The sequence below is a fragment of the Engystomops pustulosus genome, chromosome 6, assembly GCF_040894005.1.
Source record: "Engystomops pustulosus chromosome 6, aEngPut4.maternal, whole genome shotgun sequence".
Classification (NCBI taxonomy): Eukaryota; Metazoa; Chordata; class Amphibia; order Anura; family Leptodactylidae; genus Engystomops; species Engystomops pustulosus.
The window spans coordinates 126,331,326-126,355,032 of NC_092416.1; the positions used below are offsets into that span (position 1 = coordinate 126,331,326).

The 23,707-nt window shown below is 41.0% G+C and overlaps 1 protein-coding gene across 1 annotated transcript; it reads right to left on the reverse strand.

Annotated features, from left to right (window-relative positions):
* Window positions 1–10,674: 10,674 nt before the first annotated feature.
* On the reverse strand, window positions 10,675–23,352 carry LOC140064245 (uncharacterized). The gene is made up of 7 exons (XM_072110944.1): window positions 23,039–23,352; window positions 21,171–21,269; window positions 18,055–18,121; window positions 17,143–17,221; window positions 16,576–16,642; window positions 16,337–16,485; window positions 10,675–12,467 (listed from the first exon to the last, which is right to left on the reverse strand). Exons 1-7 carry the CDS (start codon window positions 23,162–23,164, stop codon window positions 11,399–11,401), a joined length of 1,656 nt encoding a protein of 551 aa, XP_071967045.1. The 5' UTR covers window positions 23,165–23,352; the 3' UTR covers window positions 10,675–11,398.
* Window positions 23,353–23,707: the final 355 nt, after the last annotated feature.

Here is a 23,707-nt window from a genome sequence, read left to right on the forward strand (position 1 = left end):
ATGCCCCATATTTCTGTGATGTGTTCCAGATTTCTGATGTTTCTAGATGTGACATTGACTATAAAGGACATCACCAATTACTGCCCTCTGTAATGGGGGGTGAGTAGAATCCTCTTATTGGATCATTAGGTTTTAAGATAGTATCTGGTTCATGTGGTTTATGGCACTAGCATCCTGGCCTGGTTTAGGGACCGTTAGAGGAATTTCAAGGGAGGAGATGCCTCCTTTTACTCATAATTTTGATGTTTCCCTATGTCTACCACGTTTTTATGCCCCTCCCCCAAGCATAATATAATAGTGACCTTAACAGCTCCCCACATAATATAATTCCCCCTTCTTGTGGCTACCCCCCCTATGGACCCATATAAAATCCCCTAATGCAGCTCAGCAATATATATTGTCTCATCTTGATTTTATTCCCCCTTCTGTTGCCCCCATTACTTTTGGTCCCCCACTTAGTGAGCACTATTATTTACCCCCTGACACACTCATAGGGGGAGATTTATCATTAGGCAGAATTTTGAGCAGTTGTCTGTGTTAGACTGGTAGGTTTCCACCAGCCGGATTTATAGTCCGGTGTATGTGCAGTGTTAAATGCCTGTTAAATCAGCTGTGTGTGGATAGACTGCACCAGTCGCAGGTATGTTTAACATCTGCTCAATTTCTGCCTTTTTGCGATGTTTTTGTGCAGAAAATTCTCAGATACCTCAAACATAAAACTGATCAAAAACTCAAAATTGCATAAGTTTGAGATAAATCTCTCCTCTGTAGTAGCAATGGACCCACATACACCAGCTCCTACGTTGTGTATTTTTGCGATTAAATTTGCGCTCTTTTGAAAAAATTCTCAGTTGATTTATAACTCTTATGTTCATTTCAGACTGGAGCTAAAGTTCAGTAAATCACCAGCAACCCGAGAGCTTCCCCAGAGATCACAGTGGGCAGAGAGGTTGGTTTGTATTTTAGTTGGGGACAGTCTGTATATAGGACACCAGCATAATACTATATAATGATATTTATTATGAGATCAATTATCCATAATAACATAAAAAACAGGTCACCTGGAATATATAATTTGACATAGTTTTGCAGCAAATGTTCAGTGCCATATAATATTAGTATTAATGCACTATGCAATTACCAGTTTTTGCTCCCCTTCTTTAAAAAAAAATGTAACTTTATTTAAGTGGTGAAAAAAACTAATTTGTGCCATTTTTATGTGGGCTCTGTTTTTTTTTCACACCCTTCAATGTGCACTGTAAATGACCCCTCCCCTCTCGTCTCTTGGTCAGTACTATCACAATACCAAATAAACGAAGGTTTTAATAGATTTAAAAAATAATAATAATCTTTTGTATGAACAGCTTTTATTTTTTTGGCTATATTCTTACGCTAATAACTTTTTCATACTTTGACATACAGAGCTCTGTTGCAGAACGATCGTCTTTAGTCATTTAGTGTGCTCTGAAATGAATTTGGGTTGCAGGATCGCTGCTTTTATCAGTAGCTTCAGCTATAAAATACTTTGACGACACAGTATATATGGGAATTACTGCAGATCATAGTGAGACATTGGGGATGTCTATACTACTGGCTGCTTGGAAAAGTTCTTGGTTAATTCCTATTTGCTTAGAAACAGTAGTGGGAAGGGGTGGTGGACACAGTGTCAGATGAGCAGTGAGCTCCCGCAGCCGTCTACTAGGGAAGGAAACAGACTCTCCCAAGTATTTCTTAGTTTAGGGTGGAAAAACACCTGCCAATTGTTTCCTACTTTGTGGGAACAGTTTGAACCCGGCTCTTTTCATTTGGCAGTCTTTGACATTGATATAATTGACTGACCCACACAATTACCTGACTTCAGTGAGATGACATACTTGACCCTCTCATCCAACATCAGTGTGTGACCTCACAAATGCTCTTCTGGACGAATGGACAAAAATTCACAGACACACTCCATAATCTTGTAGAAGGACTTACCAAAAGAGTGGAAATTATTGAACAGCAAATAGACTTTGGGGAATGGGCAATGCCACATAAATACCTATGGATTTGGAAGGAGATTTTGACAAGATCATACTCGCTTGATGGACTTATGTCTTTTTTGAATCATATGGACTATCAAACTAGGATTGCGGCAGTTTGTGGATAACAATATAAGAATGCCACAGTCACAGTGTCTAGGTCTATGAGGAAGTGACCTGGTTTATCATGATGGAGTTTGATGGTAGATTTTGGAGGAAATCTACCAATTGGTTTCATGCATTGTGAACCAAACATACCTTGAGAATGCTGTATCTACACTGATGCAGAAACATATCTTGCAGAAAGCTGTGTTGCATACTGGCTCTCATTCAAGAACACATTACACGGAGCTTCCTGAACTGTCCAGGCAGGACTAATAAACCATAGCTGGATGACTCATATACAGCAGCTGGGGGATGGTGCAGAGATTGATTACTTCTGCCTGTCAGGGACAACGCAGTGAATATAGCATTTTCTGGAGCGGCTGATGACCCATGCTGCGGTCCGTCTGATCTGTGCCTGTACGTTTACATGGACACAGAAGCCACGCACAGGGAGCTTCCGTTTGGCGCGGGGGCTGGCTCCTCCCATCCGTCCCTATCTCTCAGTATTGTAAGTGCTGGAAGATGGTGTCGGATGGGAGCATTCAGGCTGGCCGGAAGATCCCTGTGCACCCTTGTAAACAAACCGGCGCACAGATCAGACGAACCTGCCAGTCTTGAGGAAGAACAATGGCACGTTGGCCATGGTAATGGCAGTTACAATGATTTTTCCAAATTGGTATTTGTGATTCCCCTTTAAAGAGAAACATAACAATTCCCATATTATGTTACTTACCATTTTCTTTCTCAAGTAATGGCATTTTCTGTTTTGAAAGTGTTTCACAAAAATCTTTCTCACCAATAGTGAAGTGGGCGGAGACCTAACATCTGCCCACAGTTGCCATGACGCCTCATGTTCTTTCATTCAGTAACTATGAACACTGCATAGTGTATGTGCAGCTTGGAACATGGAGGAGCCTGGGGCATGTAATAAGTGGTAGAAAGCAGAAGTAAAACATGGTGTATAGTCTGTGCTGAGTGAGCACTAAGCGTTAATGGCCTCTCTGCACTGTATACAAAGAGTACAAGGCGGGGAAGGGGTGCAGCATGAGGTGAAGAGACATTTAATATAGTTTTGTAGAATTACAGACTAGAATACTGGAATGAAGGGACTGATAGGGACCAGGGGAGATCTTGATCTTGTTCCTCACTCCATATCTTGTTTACAAATGTATGGTTCATAAGAGTAAGGGCTCGTTCACATTTGGCGTTGGTGCTCAGCTTCATTTGTGAATCTGTTGCATCTAATTTTTTCTTCAATTTTTTCACGGTGAAGCATCTGTTTTGTCTCGGTTAAAAAATTGAAGGTTTCATGCTTTGAAAACATCACAACTGGTTTTTCAGCCACATCAGTGAAAAAAAAACCAGACTTTTTTATGTGGGCCGTAGACATCTATTGCCTTCCGTGATCCGCATTTGTGAAAAAAAAAATGGGACAGGATTCATATTTTTTTTTCCACAGACAATGGATCAGTAAAAATGCAAGTGAAAACACCCACAGAAATCAATGGCTTTGCGAGACATCTGTGGAAATCACTGAACCACGGACGTAAAAAACAAAGCCAAAGTGAAAGAGCCCTAACAAGACATGGGAAGAGATCCAGCTATTATAGACCCAGGCTAAACTGAGAAGGATAGGAAAGAAACTGCTAGATATAGGTAACAAAGATAATAGGCAAAGCGCTATTGATTTGTGAAAAGAAATGTTTCAGTTGTGCTTTAAGGGGTATTCCAGGAATATAACATCTATTACAAAAACCCATGATGCTATAAATAAATTTAATATAACAAAACTCAATGTAATCTCACACAATGGAGCTTAAATAGTTTGATTTTATGATTCACAAAATTTTATGGCCTCTCTAAAGTTATCACCAAGATGGCTGCCACTGGAAACTACAAATCCCAAGATCCTATAGTTCTCAGTAACTCCTCCTCCTTCTTATTCTCTACTCCCAGTGATGATACAACAGGTTTTCTTGCTCTGTTACCATAGTAATGATGTGTAACTGCACATCACCAAAACTCTATCCATACTGGATGCACTGCAACCAACCTACTACAGCCAAACTTAGTGGTGATCACATGACCTGCCCAGGCAGCTGCAGGACATGTTATGTGGACATGTGACCAGTGGCCATCTTCTGTCCTGTGTCTTCTCCACATGGAGGAAATTAATGGACTAATTAAAGGGCCGGTAGCATTTTAATTCTTCATTACATCTTATGTCAACAGCATTTTTCTGCTCAGGGGAGCAAAATTGTAAATAACAAATTACATATTCGCTTATATTTTACTGACTTATTTGTATATGCTGATTTCTGGAATACCCCTTTAGCCAAGTCAAATCTCCATAATTGAACCTGCCAGGTAAAATGCAAGCTGCTAAATTCATGTATAAAGGGGACCAATCATAATTAGCAGTGATTACAATGGCCGTCATGCACATGTCTTTTCAATGACTCTTACATTGCATCAAGCTCAGGTTGAAAATCCCTGACAGAGCAGTGAAATGTGGGAGTACATGAAGTGAAGTATATGGATCATATAAATAACCCATGTGTTTTTTTTTTTTTTTTTTTTAGTATTTCAACTAAGAGATGCCTGTTTGAGAGGCATACTGTGTGGAATGTGACAGCTTCCTACTAATGAAGAGACAGCTTAGAGAAGTTGATACTACAAATAAAAAAGTGTTCAGAGCCGTAGGAGGAGTTAAAAAACCCATTAAATCTCATTTAGTTAATTAAAAAAAAAAACTATTTAGAAGATATTTTCATGCAAAAATATCCACATGATTTTCAGATCAATTGCAAGATCTCTGCTTGTGTCAGTAAATAGAATGATTCTACAGTACTTCACATTTAAGTATCTGCAATGTATAATTATTAAAAACCCAACTAAGGCATCAAGAAGGAACTGTTCGAAGCAACAATATTGCATCATCACAAACTCATTCAAGTCCCCCAAGAAGGCTGGTCGCCCCTGAAGTACAAATGCAAAGAAAGGACAGTATAATGCAGAGAACCTCCATGGGTAATCGTTTCAATTACTGGAATTGCTTGTCAGCTCAGCAGTGAAGCGACTAAGGGGGTCTTTCTCATCCTGCAGTGTAGAGCATTTGGACTGAAAGCCCACTCCAACAGCGACAAAACCTCTGATTTGCAGAAAGAATCAAAATTTTACACTTACCTTCGCTGAGGGTGTTATGGGAAACATTATAAACTGGGGAAAGACTGAAGCCCAAAGTGTGTAAATGAGTCAGTTAAGGAGGGTGGAGGAAGTGTCATGATTTGGGGAATGTTTTTTTTTTTAGTTGGATCTCACATACAGATGCATGGCAGTGAATGCAAGTGTGTATCTGAACCCAATTCACTAATTTATGGTTCTTTCCATGCATTTTAGACAGCAATTTACATGCAGGACAATGTCAGCTGTTCAATATCTTTGTTTCTGTGCTGTGGAGTGTATAGAACTGTTTTTTTTGAGTGAGAGGTTTTTGACACGGGTGCGGTCGTCTTTAATCCTGCATCGCATCATAAGGCTTCTTAAAAGCTGTGCTTTATGTTAAAGGTGCTTCCTTACAAGGTAGCCAAGAGGGTTGTTTTCCTAGAAAACATATTTACATATTTCTCAGAAACTCCTAGTGGGGATTCAATGCCTAGAAGTCTCCACACACACACCTGCAAGGTGGCTTAGTGGGCAAAGTCTCTGTAAGAAGAACTCCCAGATCAATGCTAATTACATGAAAAAAAGTTCACCTTCTTCTTCCTGGTGCATGTAAGTGCATGTCTTGCGACACAATTCTAAATGTTAAATCCTGCGCGCTGTCCGAATCCGGCGGGTCATCCGACGGCCCACCCCCCAATTTCTGTCGCGTGCAAGTCGGCACGATGCGCCACAATCCTGGGGCAAATCGTCGCAAAACGGATTTGCCCTAGGATTAGTTAGATTATGCGTTAAGACCTAGTTAAGAAATGATCACGTTTAATGTCATTGGACCCCCACACCTATGCCATTGTGAGACTTATTTATTTGACCTTAAAACAGGGGTGTGCAATTAATTTTACCATAGGGTCACATGAGAAATTGGATGGTTTAAGAGAGGCAGAATTGACTTCGTTCTACAAAAAATATATTATGTATTCAGTATATAACCGATCCCTACATAAAAAAAATAAAACATTACAATGATTCAAGGAAAATATGGAGGACCTAATTGTATCATTATTCAGGCGAGTTTAGTGGTAGGTGCCTTATTTTTGACAATACTGTAGGTTAAGTATAGTGTCTGTACACTGCAATGTTTTATTTTACCTTCTGGTAATAGATTCACTTGTAAACGTGATCAAATCTGTCCACTCTCTTAGATTTCCTTTGCTAGGGTTTGATCTGTCTACCTTCCTGTTCTCTGGGTATAGCTCCAGTGCTTGTGCACGCTCCCGGATACTGTGTGCACTCATTTTGTCAGTACAGGCGCTGAAATCTAGCCTGCAATGTGATGAGAGCGATTCCTGACAGGGAGATGGACAACTTCTAAGTGTTGGATGCTCCCGAGTGCACCCGCGGCATCATGGGAACCTAGGGCAGCCTATGTGCTGCTCTGTGCCTTAGCACACCTCACTGTTATTTTCCCCACCCCTGCATTTTGAAAAGGAAGACTTTTCTGAAAAGCTCAGAGAGGAGGTTGCCATGGGACCGAATAGGTAAGAAATTAGGAGTTTAAAAAAGAAAAAAAAAGGAAGTGTAATCCCCTCCGTAGGACAGGAAAGGGTTGTCTAGATTTTTCTTCTCAATGAAGTGGCACTTACAACAATCTCACATGGGCCGGTCAGATAGTTAGAGGGCCTCATGTGCCCCCCCCCCCCCCCGGTCCATACGATGGCCAAGTCTGCTTTTAAACATACCCAAGTAATAACCTGATCAATGAACATTATTCATACGTGTGACTTATGTGCCATCCAGGTCCAGGTCCAGTGCCTAAGGCACTACCCTCACCTCCCAACCTTGGGCACCGCCGTGTATCTTTAAGATACATACACTCACCGGCCACTTTATTAGGTACACCATGCTAGTAACGGGTTGGACCCCCTTTTGCCTTCAAAATTGCCTCAATTCTTCGTGGCATAGATTCAACAAGGTGCTGGAAGCATTCCTCAGAGATTTTGGTGCATATTGACATGATGGCATCACACAGTTGCCGCAGATTTGTTGGCTGCACATCCATGATGCGAATCTCCAGTTCCACCTCCAGCTTTATGACATGGCGCATTATCCTGCTGAAAGTAGCCATCAGATGTTGGGTACATTGTGGTCATAAAGGGATGGACATGGTCAGCAACAATACTCAGGTAGGCTGTGGCGTTGCAACGATGCTCAATTGGTACCAAGGGGCCCAAAGAGTGCCAAGAAAATATTCCCCACACCATGACACCACCACCACCAGCCTGAACCGTTGATACAAGGCAGGATGGATCCATGCTTTCATGTTGTTGATGCCAAATTCTGACCCTACCATCCGAATGTCGCAGCAGAAATCGAGATTCATCAGACCAGGCAACGTTTTTCCAATCTTCTACTGTCCAAATAGTAGCCTCAGTTTCCTGTTCTTAGCTGAAAGGAGTGGCACCCGGTGTGGTCTTCTGCTGCTGTAGCCCATCTGCCTCAAATTTCGACGTACTGTGCATTCAGAGATGCTCTTCTGCCTACCTTGGTTGTAACGGGTGGCGATTTGAGTCACTGTTGCCTTTCTATCAGCTCGAACCAGTCTGCCCATTCTCCTCTGACCTCTGGCATCAACAAGGCATTTCCGCCCACAGAACTGCGGCTCACTGGATGTTTTTTCTTTTTCGGACCATTCTCTGTAAACCCTAGAGATGGTTGTGCGTGAAAATCCCAGTAGATCAGCAGTTTCTGAAATACTCAGACCAGCCCTTCTGGCACCAACAACCATGCCACGTTCAAAGGCACTGAAATCACCTTTCTTCCCCATACTGATGCTTGGTTTGAACTGCAGGAGATTGTCTTGACCATGTCTACATGCCTAAATGCACTGAGTTGCCGCCATGTGATTGGCTGATTAGAAATTAAGTGTTAACGAGCAGTTGGACAGGTGTACCTAATAAAGTGGCCGGTGAGTGTATATAGCTGACTGCCCGGCGCCCTCTAGGACCAAGGAGTGCGGCTGCCGCTAATGTCATTGCTTAAACGCCGTCTGGGTCCAAGAGTGTGGTTCCAGGGAGTGCAGGCAGGTGAGTAATATATTATTTTTTTGGGGCATGGCTATATACCACAAAGGGGCAGGCTGTATATAGAAGGAGAAAGGGGGTGTTGCTGCCTGTCTGTATACAAGGGGGGGGGGCAGGGTTGGAAGGCTGGCTGTATAGAACGGGGTAGGGGGCAGACTAACAGGGAGGGGCAGACTGGTTGTATACTACAAGGTAGGCAGGTTGGCTTTATACTACAGGGGGGCGGTAGGGGACTTGTTGGCTATATACTATGGGGCAGGCTGGATATATATTGGTTGGCTATATACTGAAGGCATGGGCTACCTATATACGGGGGAAGAGTACTGGGGCTACTGGATCAATGAGGAGGAAATTATATTGTAGTATATATTATAGTATATTGATGGGTCGCAGTGTATTATCTGTATATGCACTTAGCTGTTAAATATGGGACATAACATTGCCTGGGACAGGGAGGCCACAGTCACCCGGATGGCAAATTCTGCAGAGATAAGTCACAGCCAGGAAAAGTTTTCATGAAGTTCTCTACCCGAGAAGGAGGAGACTACAGGAAGAGGAGCAGGATGGACAGGACCAACAGACATAGAAGGGACATATTTTTAATTTTTATGTTATATTTACGGTTGGGAGTTTCATTTTTCCCCTTTCGGACTGGCCCTATTTTTGCCCCCTTTTTTTGGTGCCATCCTGTTGATCTCAGGCACTGGTGATGTCACGTTGCCGCCTGTTATTCCTCAGTATACAGCAAAAATTCCACACTCTCCTTATACATTCCAATAGATCAAATAAGACAAATTCCAAACTCTTATTTTCTTTTTTTTTTTCTTCTTCAATTTACAAATAAACAAAAATCCAGTCATAATTCCATCCACATGAAGATATAATACAAAACTATGGAAAGTCCACTATAAATGTCTACTACCCCCTCCACAATTAATATTTATTCCAGAATGTCCCCTTTGCCTAAAGGACTCATAAACCTGCAGTTTTCCTGATCACTAAAATGAATACTTACTACAGCCAAGTACACACGTGTATCTAGGCTTTCCGTTACATTCTGTTACCATTACACATCCGTTATTAACTGATAGTAGTCAGGGGCTGCACCGCTGGGTTTTTTGGCTATTAATAATGGAATGTGCTGAACACAACTGAATAGTTCTTTTTTTCTAACTAATTAGGACTATTTCTTTATGCTGATTAATTTCAAGCATAATTTCCCAGCATTTCAGCAAATTGTAGTTCTGTTCTCACCAATGCATGCTAATCCTGCCCCTCTATTCATTAGTACAGGAGGGGCTGAAATTGCAGACCACAGCGCTCAGTTAACTCTGGAACTTCCATTCACCATTTATGATATGCTGAAGATAACCTAGCACTTTACTCATCAATTTCCAATACTACCATACTGATGAATGTAGAGGTAAGACACATGCTCATTCTGCCAATCCCAACATTAGGGAAAACATGGCCCTAGGGGATAACTTGTTAAACTGGTACAATCCCTTTAACATAAAAGGTATCATTTGTCATAAAAGGTATATATTTATGTTCTGTGTGACGTCATCCCTAGGGAGAGCTTACAGCATACTTAAAAAGGACCTGTCACCCATAAAAAAGCCACTAGGAGCTGCATACTAAAGTTACTACTTACTAGCTCTACCCCATTTTTAGCAGTGATAAACTCTTAACTTTATCAGAAGCTTCCAATAAAGCTAGCAGACACTGCCACGCAGTACAATAGGAACGCCGGATTAATGAGGGAGCGCTCCGAGGCGCTGCTTTCTCCCCGGACCAGCCCTCCCACTCCATGGGCCCGGGGTGACTGGCAGGTTTCATACGCCAGTCACTGCCTCCTAGTCCCTTTGAGCGCGGTGCGGCGTTCCTATTGTACTGCGCGGCAGTGTGTGCTAGCTTTATCGGACGATTTTGGTAAAGGCAGGAGTTTGTCACTGCTAAAAATGCGGTAGCGCTAGGAGCTGCTTCCTAGTGCCTTTTTTATGGGTGTCAGGTCCTCTAATACTGCTTGTACTCTGGACTTCACTATTATGCCATTATGTAATAGCCCCCTTAAATAAATAAAAAAAAAAACCCTAACTTATTTTCTTTCTGTCAACAAATGGAAAGAGTTAATGGGAAAACTGGGAGACTTCAGACATTTATAACTAATGCCCCATCACTCTGTTGAATTTTATTGGACCTCTGATCCTGGAATTACTACTAACTGTAAGCCACTTGGGTCCTCCATTCTGCCGATTGCGGTAGATCCCATGAATGCATCCCTCATGATCATGTTTTCCCTCATCCAGCTATTTACAGAAGGAGATGAAGGTGATCACAGAATTTCATTTATAGTTTTCTTTTTGTTTTTTTTTCGAGGGGCAAATAAGCAATAAGTGAGCCTTAAGTGAGCTGTGGATGTAATAACTTCACGCCATTAAAATTGGCAAAACTAAACAATTTCTTGTTGAACGAACGACCTATCCTCTATCACGTTACCATATATAGTTAGAAAGAATCTTAAAATTATTTTCCCCATAAATTAAACATTCTGATTTTCAGCAAGTCACTAAAAAAAAAATAAAAATAAATGAAAAGACTGCAAAAATACCTACTAGCACCGATATAGATAGAGAAAACGATTCCACATTGTCTCTGCTGTCATATATGTAAGGAGCAAGTGAGTCAGAAAAGTTACACTCACCTCAAATCAAAAAAAATGGATAATACTGGAAAAAAAAAACTCATTTTCTGTTGACACTGTCCTGCCAGGATGTGCAATTAAGGCGGAAGAGAAGACAGGAGTCCAACTCTCCTAGCACTTCCTCTATCAGGTGACAGTATGGGACTATGGATTACATTACGGCTGAACCTGAATATCTTCCAAGACCCAGGCAATTGCTGGTCTACACAGGGCTTGGTAACGTTAGCTATTGCCTCAGGCAGAGGATTATCTGCTCCTCTGCCAGCCATCACCCAGCCCTGAACTGTACTCATTATACTCTATTACCCCATGGATACCCCAACTCACTACTCATCTGTGGGGAGATCTCTAGTATCATCCTTTAAGTTACATTCTGTGTCTGACAAAGCTATAGTATCACCCTTCTTTCCTAAATGGGCAGAGTTGGCAGCCTCTTCCATCCCGTTAGGATAATCCATGGCTGATCTTTCCACCAATTTGAGCTTCTTCACCTCATCTTCTACTCCATCCACTTGACCTCCATCTTCTCCTTGAGATGGACTAGTATTTTGGCTGGGCTGGGTTTTGTCTCCAGCAGCACTGGCATCAGCTGCAGGGCTCATGGGGCTTTCATCTAGCATCTTTCTTTTCCGGTGGTACTCTCCCAGGTTGCGTTTACTCTCAATGTTTTGAATAGAGTTGGAGTGTCCATTGAGCTCCAATCCACTTTCCTCTTCATCTTCCTTTTTCATATTTGCTGTACTCGAGTCTTTGGCTTCCTTACAGCCAACAATCACTTCTTTCTTTATGTTGTTAGTCATGTTGTCCTCTACCAGATCCACAACGGAATTTGAACCCTTTAAAGGTGGAGAGCTTTGGTCAGGATTGGCCTCTGTCTTATGGTTTGGACTGTTCTCTGGTAAAGTGCCTCTGTCTGTCATGGGTATCATCTCCCCCACTTTCCCTTTTTCATTCTTGGAACTATGTTGACTTGCCGCATCATCTCTGGATCTACCAGACTCATGGACTTTGAACCCAAGTCCCTGGTTCTTGTAAGGTTTTGAATCTAGATTCTTTTCTGCATCATCTCGTAGTCCTTCTGAGCTCAGACTCAAGTCATTTTTGCCCAATGGCTGGAAATGTCTGATTTTCTCCACAGGTCCCCAGATAAAGCGATCTTGGTGATTATTTGGTTTGTAGTGCTCCCAGGCAAAGTGCACCAGCTTCCTACGCTCATTCTTGTCTTTCACTGCAAACATAAAATAGTCTAATACACTTCTTTTCACATTGGGTAGTTTGTCTTTCAAAAGAGTCTCCTCCAGGAAAAACCTAACCAGAGGGGCCTGGAAGTGTTCATAGCCCATCTCCCCCAAACATTTCAGCATTCGAGTGATCCGGAGGTTGTTGTGGCTGTGACTGTAGGGAATAAGGAAATACAAATTATGAAGTGCTGGTGACCATTTCCTCCTATATAATCTTTTGTAAACAGTTTTTGACAATCTCTTATTTTTCAAACCTCATTTTATACCTTTATCTCATGCCGACTGCAGCTCTTAAGGCCACGTTTCATGGGCAGTACATATCAAATATTGATCTGTGGTATTTATGATATCAGCTCTCTTCTACCCAGAATTCAGCCATATCGTCCTTCTATTCAAGTTTTCTAATACTTGACATGAACAAAACGAAACTCAATCATTTCTCCACCTAACACATTCCTCCCGTCAGACCTAACAGCCTTGGATTCATCTTTGACCTCATTCTTTAAAGTGTAACCGAAGCGCTGCTTCTTCCCCGGACCAGCCCTCCCACTCCATGGGCCCATGGTGACTGCCGGGCTTTGTACGGCAGTCACTGCCGGGCTTTGTACGGCAGTCACTGCCGGGCTTTGTACGGCAGTCACTGCCTCCTAGTTCCTTTGAGCGCGGTCTGGCGTTCCTATTGTACTGCGCGGCAGTGTCTGCTAGCTTTATCGGAGGATTTTGATAGCCAGCAGTTTATCACTGCTAAAAATGGGGTAGCACTAGGAGCAGCTTACTTCCTAGTGCCTTTTTTATGGGCATCCGGTCCTCTTTAATACTGCTTGTATTCTGGACTTCACTATTATGCCATTATGTAATAGCCCCCTTAAATAAATTTAAAAAAACCCCTAACTTATTTTCTGTCAACAAATGGAAAGAATTCATGGGAAAACTGGGTAACTTATTATTGTAATATCTTTGCCTTATTCTTTACTTTTGATATGTTGTAGGGAAGGTAATTTAAAAGCCCTTTTGCAATTGGATTAGTTACCCAAATCTTGCTCCTTCTTGTTATCTGCAGCAGAACATCTGTTGCATCTGACCCTTCTTCAACCGAGAGTCAAAAAAACTGCTAGTACATGGGCTCATCTCCCGCTTGGTCTACTGCAATATTCTTCTCTTAGGTCTCTAACCCCCTCTAATCCATCCTTAACCCTGCTGCCCAGTCAATCTCTCTCCTTTCTCTGCTGCCTCTTCCCTCTGCCAGTCTCTCCACTGGTTTAAAACACTAACTATGACTTACAAAGCCATCTATAACCTGTCCCCTCCATATAGCTCTGAACTAATCAGCCAATACAGTCCCACATGTAATCTCTGTTCCGCAGGGTATTTTCAGCTTGTACAAAAATTGATTAATCCTCCCCGCCTCTACGTTCATCCACTCCACATTTATGGAAAAAAAATGCAGTACCTTTCCAACCAGAGATTTTTGGTACTCACGGGGACAGTCCTTAGTCCATACCCAATGTCCTCAGCGTTGCATGCCTAGGGCATGAAAAATCCTCATACAGGGTACGGTAGCTCGGCACGGCGTCCCTCCTGGGGATTCTCAAGGTAGCTTGTAGCTTCTGTGCTACTCCTAATTGTTCCCACCCGGGAACTTGTTCCTCCACTACTCGTTCCACTTAAAAAGGCCTTATGGATAAAACAAACACGCTCGGTATACCGAGCGTGTTTGTTTTATCCATAAGGCCTTTTTAATCTTTACTCTTGTGAGTATTACCATTAAAACAATTTTAACTATCAAAAAAGTACTGCACCATCGTTTTTTTCCTTTCTCTTCCCAAATCGAATAGTAATTAGAAGGAGGAACGAAGAAAGTGGAACGAGTAGTGGAGGAACAAGTTCCCGGGTGGGAACAATTAGGAGTAGCACAGAAGCTACAAGCTACCTTGAGAATCCCCAGGAGGGACGCCGTGCCAAGTTACTTTACCCTGTATGAGGATTTTTCATGCCCTAGGCATGCAACGCTGAGGACATTGGGTATGGACTAAGGACTGTCCCCGTGAGTACCAAAAATCTCTGGTTGGAAAGGTACTGCATTTTTTTTCCCTAAATGTGGAGTGGATGAACGTAAAGGTGGAGGATTAATCAATTTTTGTACTAACATTTACTGGTTATTTTTTTGGATTTTTTTAACCTGTATCCTCCTTGCGCCATTTTTTTCCATTCTTTTTGCGAGTAAGGGTAAACTGAATATCGTTCTTCTATTTTCAGCTTGACTCCATTCCACCCGCTTTTCTCAAAACAGTCTCCAAGACTTCTCCCGTGTATCCTCCATACTCGAACTCTCTACCAAAATGTGTCAGACTGACCCCCACGTTCCAAATGTAACCTGAAAAACCCACTTGTCAAGGATCAACTATAGCACCCAATAACTGCATAGCTCTGCTCTCTTACCTCCTGTCTCCATCTTCCCTCCCATATAGGTTGTGAGCTCTCACAGGTAGGGTCCTTTATCCACTGGTTTTAGATCTCTGCAGTTTTTGTATTTTGTACATCTACCCCATGTATGTATCTGATCACTTGAAATCACAGCATGCCTCTATGGAGGATGGGGAGGAGTAGAAGTCCATTGAGGCATGCTGTGATTTCAAGTGATCATATAAATACATGGGGTAGACATCGCAAATGTAACTGGATCTTAGATGACATCCCCCTGGTCACATGACAAGAAATGCCCAATGATGTAACAGAGTGCGCTCTCATGGCCTAGGAGTAAGACCCGTCAATCAGGAACAAGATTCAGGGCAATGCAAGTAAAATTTCCCATGCAGGACTCAGTGTGATGGATTCACATCAAGTGAGTTGCTTATAAAAGTTTACAAACAAATTTATTTACATTTTACCCATGGAAAGGAGCCATTTAGCCATACTTTTATATTAAGTATTTATTTTGGGTGGGTTAATTTAAACAGCAGGTTCTTTTTAAGTGGTTTTCCAAAGATTGAACTATTCTTCATGCCTTATAGATATCTACAGGACAGAATGGGTGGAGCCCTCACCCTGGCATGCCTGAGGTGCAGGACTATGTGGGCAGATTTCTGGCACATGTTCTGCACTTGCCCTCTGATCACTTGGGCACTGAGTTCCTAACCAATCAGTTACCAATTCCAGTACTATGTAGCGCATAGGAAAGTCTCCTAGGGTTATCCAAGCAGGATTAGGATCACTAAGATGGCTTTCTGTTGGAGTCACTGTTCATGGTACTCAAATGCATTGTGCTACGCTGATACTAACCCCAACTCCCCTTCGCTCTCCATTGGAAACTGTAGATTAACTGTAATTGTGGTTTATGTCCTGAAAATTTGATTTGCCAAATATACAGCTCCTAGATTCAATTCTGTGCTACACAAAATGGCATGGAAGCCCTGAGAGGATGGTGGATCTGACCCATCTGCGATATACCCTATGGGTGCTTCACAATCACATGCAACATTCTGTATCTTTTTTCCTTTTGTTTTTTTATATTTTACATCTGGATATCTGATTATTTGACTGTATGGGCATTTGTGGTAAAACGTTTGACACATTTGCATCTGATGTGTGTGATATGATGCATGTAATTTACAAAAAACAAATGGACCTTCTGTCGCGGCAGCGATTAATTCAAATTTTTATACACAAAACTGCCAGTAGGCAGTCAAAGAGAGCCTTTTATTGGAAAAATAAAAAGATAAACCATATATACATATATGCAACTACCTATGTCTTAGACCACACTGTGTTCTTAACTCACTAGAGTCCACTGCACCCAGTGGTCCATGCCACGTTTTTTTGAATTATTGTTTATCTTTTTATTTTTCCAATAAAAGTGATGTTTTATTTTTTCACCTTTCTGGATATGGGCTCTCTTTGACTGCCTACTGGCAGTTTTGTGTAAAAAAATATGATGCATGTGACATGGATGCTATGCTGATCTTTAATAATCTCAGTTTTAACAAAAAAGCATCCCAAAAAGGATGGAAAAAACACATCACTTACTAATTCAAATTCTTAAATCTGTCTTCCCAATTCTCTGCCCGCTCCACTTTTCCCGTTTCCTCACTCACAACTTTGATACCGTAGAACTGTAACATTAGTTTATATGCTTTAATAAACCTTGTCATGACAGCTTTATCCTCCTTCATCATCTAGGAAATGCAAAGAAAACACAGGCAGGTCAAGTATAACAGCAGTTATTACAGACTTATACATAAAAATGAATAAAATGTTTCTTCTACCTTAATCTCTGTCAGAGTCAGCGGCTTGGCATAAGAATTCATCCCATATTCTCGTAAAGGAAATAACCTGGAAAAGCACATTTAATCATAGAAAAGGCTGCGTGGAATAGAAGGATACCATCTCAAAGCAAGTCTCAGAACAATCACTGCAATTCCAAATTCAGAATTGTTTTTAAAAGGACATCTACCACCAGGATGAAGGATTGTAAACCAGGCACACTGACATACTGGTGTGTGCCTCCTCTGGCAGGATCTGCTCTTCTTTTAAGCTTCTCTGGTTTTTAATATAAAAGGACAAATATGCAAATGAGCCTGGGGAGCTCAAGGCTCTATCAACACCTATTAACCACTTTAGATCCGGTGGTCATGTGCACAGCGAGTCTATCCCGGCTTTGCTCTTTTATGCATCACGTTACTTCAGTGCAATGCAGTGAGGAGTGGAGAAGCGGTAATAAATCCCTTCTCCCTGGGGTCTACGGATGTACAGGGAGGTGCACATGCCTGTAAAGCGTAGGGTGGCATTTCAATATGTAATTTAATATATTTTGTTTTTCATGGTGCACTTACCATTGGATGTAAGAATGGTTCCGCTCTAGTGTGTTGTAATCTTCCTTCCATTCAGTGAGCAAATCATCTATGCACAATCCTGTATGTGAGAGACAAACTCAGTCAATGACTAATGCAATATATCATGAGAAATGTGGCAGCTTGAAAGCTGTAAAAAGGACACAAGTCTGTCTTCTATCTAAAGCTGAGAGAAGGATACAGCCATGCATAATATAATAATAATAATAATGAATTATGTATATCTTTATTTATATAGCGCCATCAAATGGACAGTACTGCACATTACTTTTCAACCTGGGGCTTTCTATAGATGCTATCATAGCATTAATATCTAATAAATGATTGCCTTTCTGCATAGAAAAGCATGCACGGCTGTTAAGACTACTTTACCTGAAAATGCAGTTGTTTCCTTTAATTAATATATGCTCCTTCCTGACCCACATGTACGTCTACAGTTTACAGTCTTTTCCTTCTGATAGAGATTCACTGGTTTGGAAATTAACCTAAATAACGTCACAAGTCTTATTGAGAGTTGGACATTGATCTATAATGACCTGTCTTCTTAAAGGAGTCGACCATCTCCTGACAGTATTTTGTAGGGTACTTACTCTTTGTAGACATATATTTCTATTTCCTGCCCATTTTAAAGAAAATACTATAAATGAGCTTCTAATTGCATCAATGACAGGTTGATGCAGCACAGGTTTGTTTTTTCCTACATGTGACATCACTCATTGTACAAAAAGGTGCATGACAGAAGGACACAGATGCAGGTGAAAATATTTTCTCTAAAATAAGAGATAACTACGAAACATGAAATAGAAGTATAAAATGCCTTACACATCTTTATAGGTAGCACAAAAGGTTTCTTTTTCCATCCTGGGAAATCTATTTGCATATATTCTTACTCACCATTTGGCTCAAAACATTTCTTGTTCTGGTAGAAGTCCAGATTTGGAGTGGATTTACAATTTTCACCCTGGGGAAGGAAAAGGGAAATAAAATATTCATTGAAAACACAGGTCAGATTTTCACTGCAGCTCCGATTGTTCAGACTGATGACTATTTATTATGCACTTCATTATAAATAAGTTTGTTGAAAATTTCTAACTTGTTATGCTTGGACAGCTAAGCCCCCAAATTGGTTACTAATTAACATTTACCATGTCTGCTTTAGTTTGGCATCATTTTTTTTACATTTTTTTAATTAGTTTAGAAGGCTTAAAAATTAGCAAAACAACAGCATTTGTATAACTTTTCACGAACATTTTAGATTAAATAATTTTTAAGCCCTATTTATAGTTAGAGGGGTTTTAAAAGTTCTAGCCATTGGAAACTCCCCATTTTAAAACCATACCCCTTGAACTATTCAAAATAGCTTTTGGTAAGTGAGTTAACTCTTAAAGCATGAATGAAAACAAAATGGAGGTTTTATACTGAATTTGAAAATTTGGACAAAATGTTTATGTATACATTTATTTTCTTGTGCAGTTTTTTTTACAAGTACGAGGGATGTGTATGTAAAACACGTTACAGGCCCATAAGAGGACACAGAAGGGAAGGATGGAGCTTTTCATGGCTTTTGTTGTAGGGTGTCGTGACACGTTAGAAGTTCATGAGTTGCCAGAGAAGTAGAAACCCCAAACAAATGACCTTATTTTGGAAACTACACAACCCAAAGAATGTACCAGGGGTATTATTAAGCATAGATGTTTCATAGAAGGTATTAGCATTGGTTCATATGAGTGAATTTTATTTTTCACAAAAACATGGCATTGGCACCCAACTTTTTATTTTTAGAAAAGGTGAAAGAAAAAAACAAAAGCACCCGATAGTTTGTTACCCAGTTTCTCTAGAATGCAGTAATATACCACACATGGTCACAAACTGCTGTTTGGAGCACAAATTTGCTTTTGGAGGGTGCATTTTGCTGGACCAGATTTCAGGTGCTGTGTTGTATTTGCAGAGCCCCTTAGATAGCAGGGTTCAGCAATGATTCTATTTTATTATATGGTTTGTTACTGAATGCAGCAATACCTAATACAGGCAGTCCCGGGTTATGTCGAGATAGGTTCTGTATGCAAGTTGGACCTGTATATTTTATAATTATAACCCCAGCACAAAAATGTTTGGGATTAACAATAAGCAGGATTAACAATAAAGCTTAATTGCTGACACCTTTGATAACTGTTACAGCTGTTTATTGTAGCCTGGGACTTAAGTACAGTAAATTACCAACATCCAGAGTATATGGTCTTTGTGTGGCCACAGTGCCGGGGAGAGGAGGAAAGCACCGCTCACCTCCGCCCCTCTCCATAGGAATATATGTCCTATCTTTCTACGGGGTACAGAGCGGTACAGTGCCGCTCCCGTTGGGTGGGGTGCGCCCATTCCCTTCTATGGGGGGCGTATATCAGCCGTATATACGTCCCCCATACGGCAGTGTGAATGTAGCCTAAGCAGTTTGGGATTTTTATAATAGCTGGCTGTTTAGGAATTTTTTTTCTCCAATTATTTTCTTTGTATTTTTTTTTTTAACTGGTTAAGGACCGGGCCCTTTCCTGTTTTTTCATTTCCATTTTTCACTCCCCACCTTCAAAAATATATAACTTTTTTATTTTTACACGTAAAGAGCTGTTTGACGGCTTGTTTTCTGCGTGACAAATTGCAATTCGTAGTGATGGTGTTGAATATTCCATGCCGTGTACTGGGAAGTAAGAAAAAAAATTCCAAATGTAGTGAGAATGGGGAAAAAACGCATTTGCGCCATTTTCTTGTGGGCTTGGATATTACATCTTTCACTGAGCGCCCCAAATGACATGTCTACTTTATTCTTTGGGTTGGTACGATAACAGGGATAACAAATTTGTATAGGTTTTATAATATTTTCATACATTTACAAAAACTAAAACCTCCTGTACAATTTTTTTTTTTTGATTTTGCCATCTTCTGGCGCCAATAACGTTTTTATACTTTGTTGTACGAAGCTGTGGGTGGTTTCATTTTTTGCGACATTTGCTAATACATTCAATAATATCATTTTTAGGACTGTACGACCTTTTGATTACTTTTTATAGATTTTTTTTATATTTCTCAAAATGGCAAAAAAGTGCCATTTTCGACTTTGGGCGCTATTTTCCGTTACGGGGTTAAACGCATTGAAAAACCGTTAATATATTTTTATAGATCGGGCATTGTCGGACGCGTCGATACCTAATGTGTTTATAATTTTTACTGTTTATTTATATTTTTATCAGTTCTAGGGAAAGGGGGGTGATTTGAATTTTTAGTTTTTTTAATTATAATTTTATTTTTAAACTTTTTTTTATTTTTATTTTTACTATTTTTCAGACTCCCTAGGGTACTTTAACCGTAGGATGTCTGATCGATCCTATCATATACTGCCATACTACTGTATGGCAGTATATGGGGATTTTCCTCCTCATTCCTTACAATGTGCTATCCCATAATCGCTTGTTCAGACTACTCATGTTTGGCAGTGTATTATTCCCTATGCACATACATAGGCCCACACTGTCAGTGCACAGATGGGTGCAGTACATATTTTTAATACATTTTGGCAAAGGTTTATCCAATTTTACGGCTTATTAAAAAAAAATGAACGAGTACAAAGAAAAGCACTTTATCTAACATTTTAGATATTTGTCTGCTAATTCTATAAAAAATAATGTATCAATAAAATTGTTCAAATTAAGGTCTCACATGTAATGATAAATACGAAGTAAAAATTGTTGCACAATGATGTAAAAAGTTGTTCCAAAGATATCAGAATTTAAAGAAGAGCATAACCATAGTACAAGGAGGAGGCCTCAGCACTTTGCTTATACACATTATAATACAAAGTTTATTTTATTCACCTGGACTATTCATTCACATACATATATTATATATTATTTGATATCACAGCTCAAATGTAAAATTTTTCATTCAATGTTATTTTGTCATTTAGGGAACACAAAGTGACATTTTCCCAAGGAAGTGCAGTAAAAAAAGAGTAACAGAATTACCGTGCAAGATTGATCGCTGGAGTTCCCCCCTCTGTAACCGTGTCTGTAGCACTGCAGGTCTCTGGCCGCTCTGTTCCTCCACCGCCGTGAATAATTAGTCTGTAATGAAGAATCAGTTTTAGTAAAAGCAACAATATATGCAAAAGGCTCATGCTTAAAGGAATCCTGATATAGATCTAATATGCAAATGATGCACTTAAAGGGGTTTGCCCACCAAGACAAGATTCTCAAATATACACAGGATAACACATTCTTTAAAGCAATGTTTTTTTTAACTTATTTACAAAATTAGAGCATTTCACAGATCTAATTTAAACCTGTCCCTATAAATCCTGGTGTACACAATTTTGGTTGCCCCTGGACCAGACCCCAAGTCTTCTGAGTTTAGGGTCATGAGGACATATTGTTCTCCTGTCTGACACTGCACTGAGCTGCTCTCTGCACCATAGCCCCCACCCATGCATTACAGGACGAGTCTAATATCATCTCATCATCTGTCATCTATGATTTCTCATCTCTCTTTCTACGTGTCAGATACTAGTAGAATGTTCAGAAGCTGAAGTGTGTATCTTTTGACAGTGTAAGGGGATCAAAATTTGAGAATTTTCTTTCATGGGCAAAACCCTTTGAACCAATGAAGGTCTAATATGCAGAAAGTAAAAGCAAAAACTCATTTCCAGGCTCCCTGCACATGAACATTGTTTTTCCCCCTTGTAAAAGATATAACATTCATTTCTATGGCCACATGTACATGGCTGGAGTTTCCCCTGATCCTTGAGGAAACAGTCATGTTGTTGCCGTACGTGGACGTCACATGGGCCGCAAAAAACGGACCTCTGATCAGATTTTCATGGCCCAAGAATGGCACACAGAGCTTAAAGGGGTATTTCCATTTCGCAAATTAATGTTATTGTTTGTATAATGAAAAATTATACAATATTCCAATATAATTTCTGTATCAATTCCCCCCAGTATACTAGATCTCTGCTTGCTGTCATTCTATACAAAGCTGACCATGGTCACACAGGTGCACGACTTGTCAGTATCACAGAGTAATTAGAGCTGTGTGTTATGACGAGCCGCTCATCTGTGTGACCATGGTCAGATTTCTGTCCACAATGAAGCTTTCTATAGAAATCTACAAAACTGTGAGGAATTGATACAAAAACTGTACTGGAAGATCATATAACTTTTTATCACACAAACAACATTTATTTGCAAAAAATGGTAATATCCCTTTAAGGATGAATACATGCTGCATGCCACATCTACCACTTATTTGTTTATAGGTTATGACTGATTCAGGGGTAGGGTTCCACAACCTCACATGCCAAAACTCTCTACACACATTAGGTACAGCCAAATCTGGTGTAGTAGCTGTACCTGTGTTACCTATGAAGAAAGAGCTGGTGATCAGCAGGGGTCTTGAATGTCAGACCTCCAAGGTTCAGAAACCGATGTCTACCCATAAGAGAAGTACTAACATTCAAAATGATGGATTTGGATTCATATTTTTGTATATGATGTCCACAACTGAGGGAAATACCTATTACAAGGGTCCCGTACATGGATCCTAACTCATATATAGGACATATGGTTGCATAACACATCCCTGGACATCTCTGTGCTCTGGCAGCACCCTGCAAGCACCTGGAGTCAGAGGCAGGATGTGTGTAGTATGTATGCCCATGGCTGGCAGCCCCATCTCATACACAGATGATGGCAGACCTCAGATACTGCCTGGCATGTACCTGCACAGACCAGGACGAGGCCTATGTGTCTTCTGTGCACCCTGCAGGGATCTCCCCCATCACCAATCCTCCATTACCATCACCCCCCAGCCACAGGAGAAGCCCCCTGCCTCTTACCCCGCGCTCCATTCTCCTCTCCCGAGCTCTCTCCGCCTTCTTCTTGTCCGCCTCCTCGTCGTCGTCGTCGTCCCACGTAGAGTCATACTCGGACGTCCACCCGTCCTCACCACCGTCCCGGGACATGCTGCTGGTAGCGGGGCCGCGGAGCCAGGGCCCGGGCAGCACCAGGCAGGGGAGCACGGTGCCGGCTGACGTTCTGGAGGCCACAAGTCTGGAGCCTCCGCTACCTGACAGCTGGGAAGCGAAACTGAAACCCGGCGCCGGGCAGTGACGTCATGCGAATGGTGGCGCTGGGTATCACGTCACACAGCTTGACCGCACAGGGTGCTGGGAGTTGTAGTTCCACGACAGAATAGCGTCATTTCCTTATTAATGCTCAGAGGTGATCACATCGTTCTACTGTCACTCAGCTTTCCTCTGATCCTGAACGTCAAATATCCTTTGTAATGAAAACTGACCTGGCACATTTAGCTTTCAGGACTTAGGAGAAGTTAGTTACCTGCAGGTTTGCTGTCCATGTGTGGAAGAGCCACTGCCAGGGAAGACGATATAATACACATTAGATCAGATGGGCCTGTCCCCACAAGTGGCGGTGACCTAGGACGCAACATTGCTCATTACAAAATCTGCTAAACTTGTGCTGCTTTTTACCACTTAAAGCCAAAT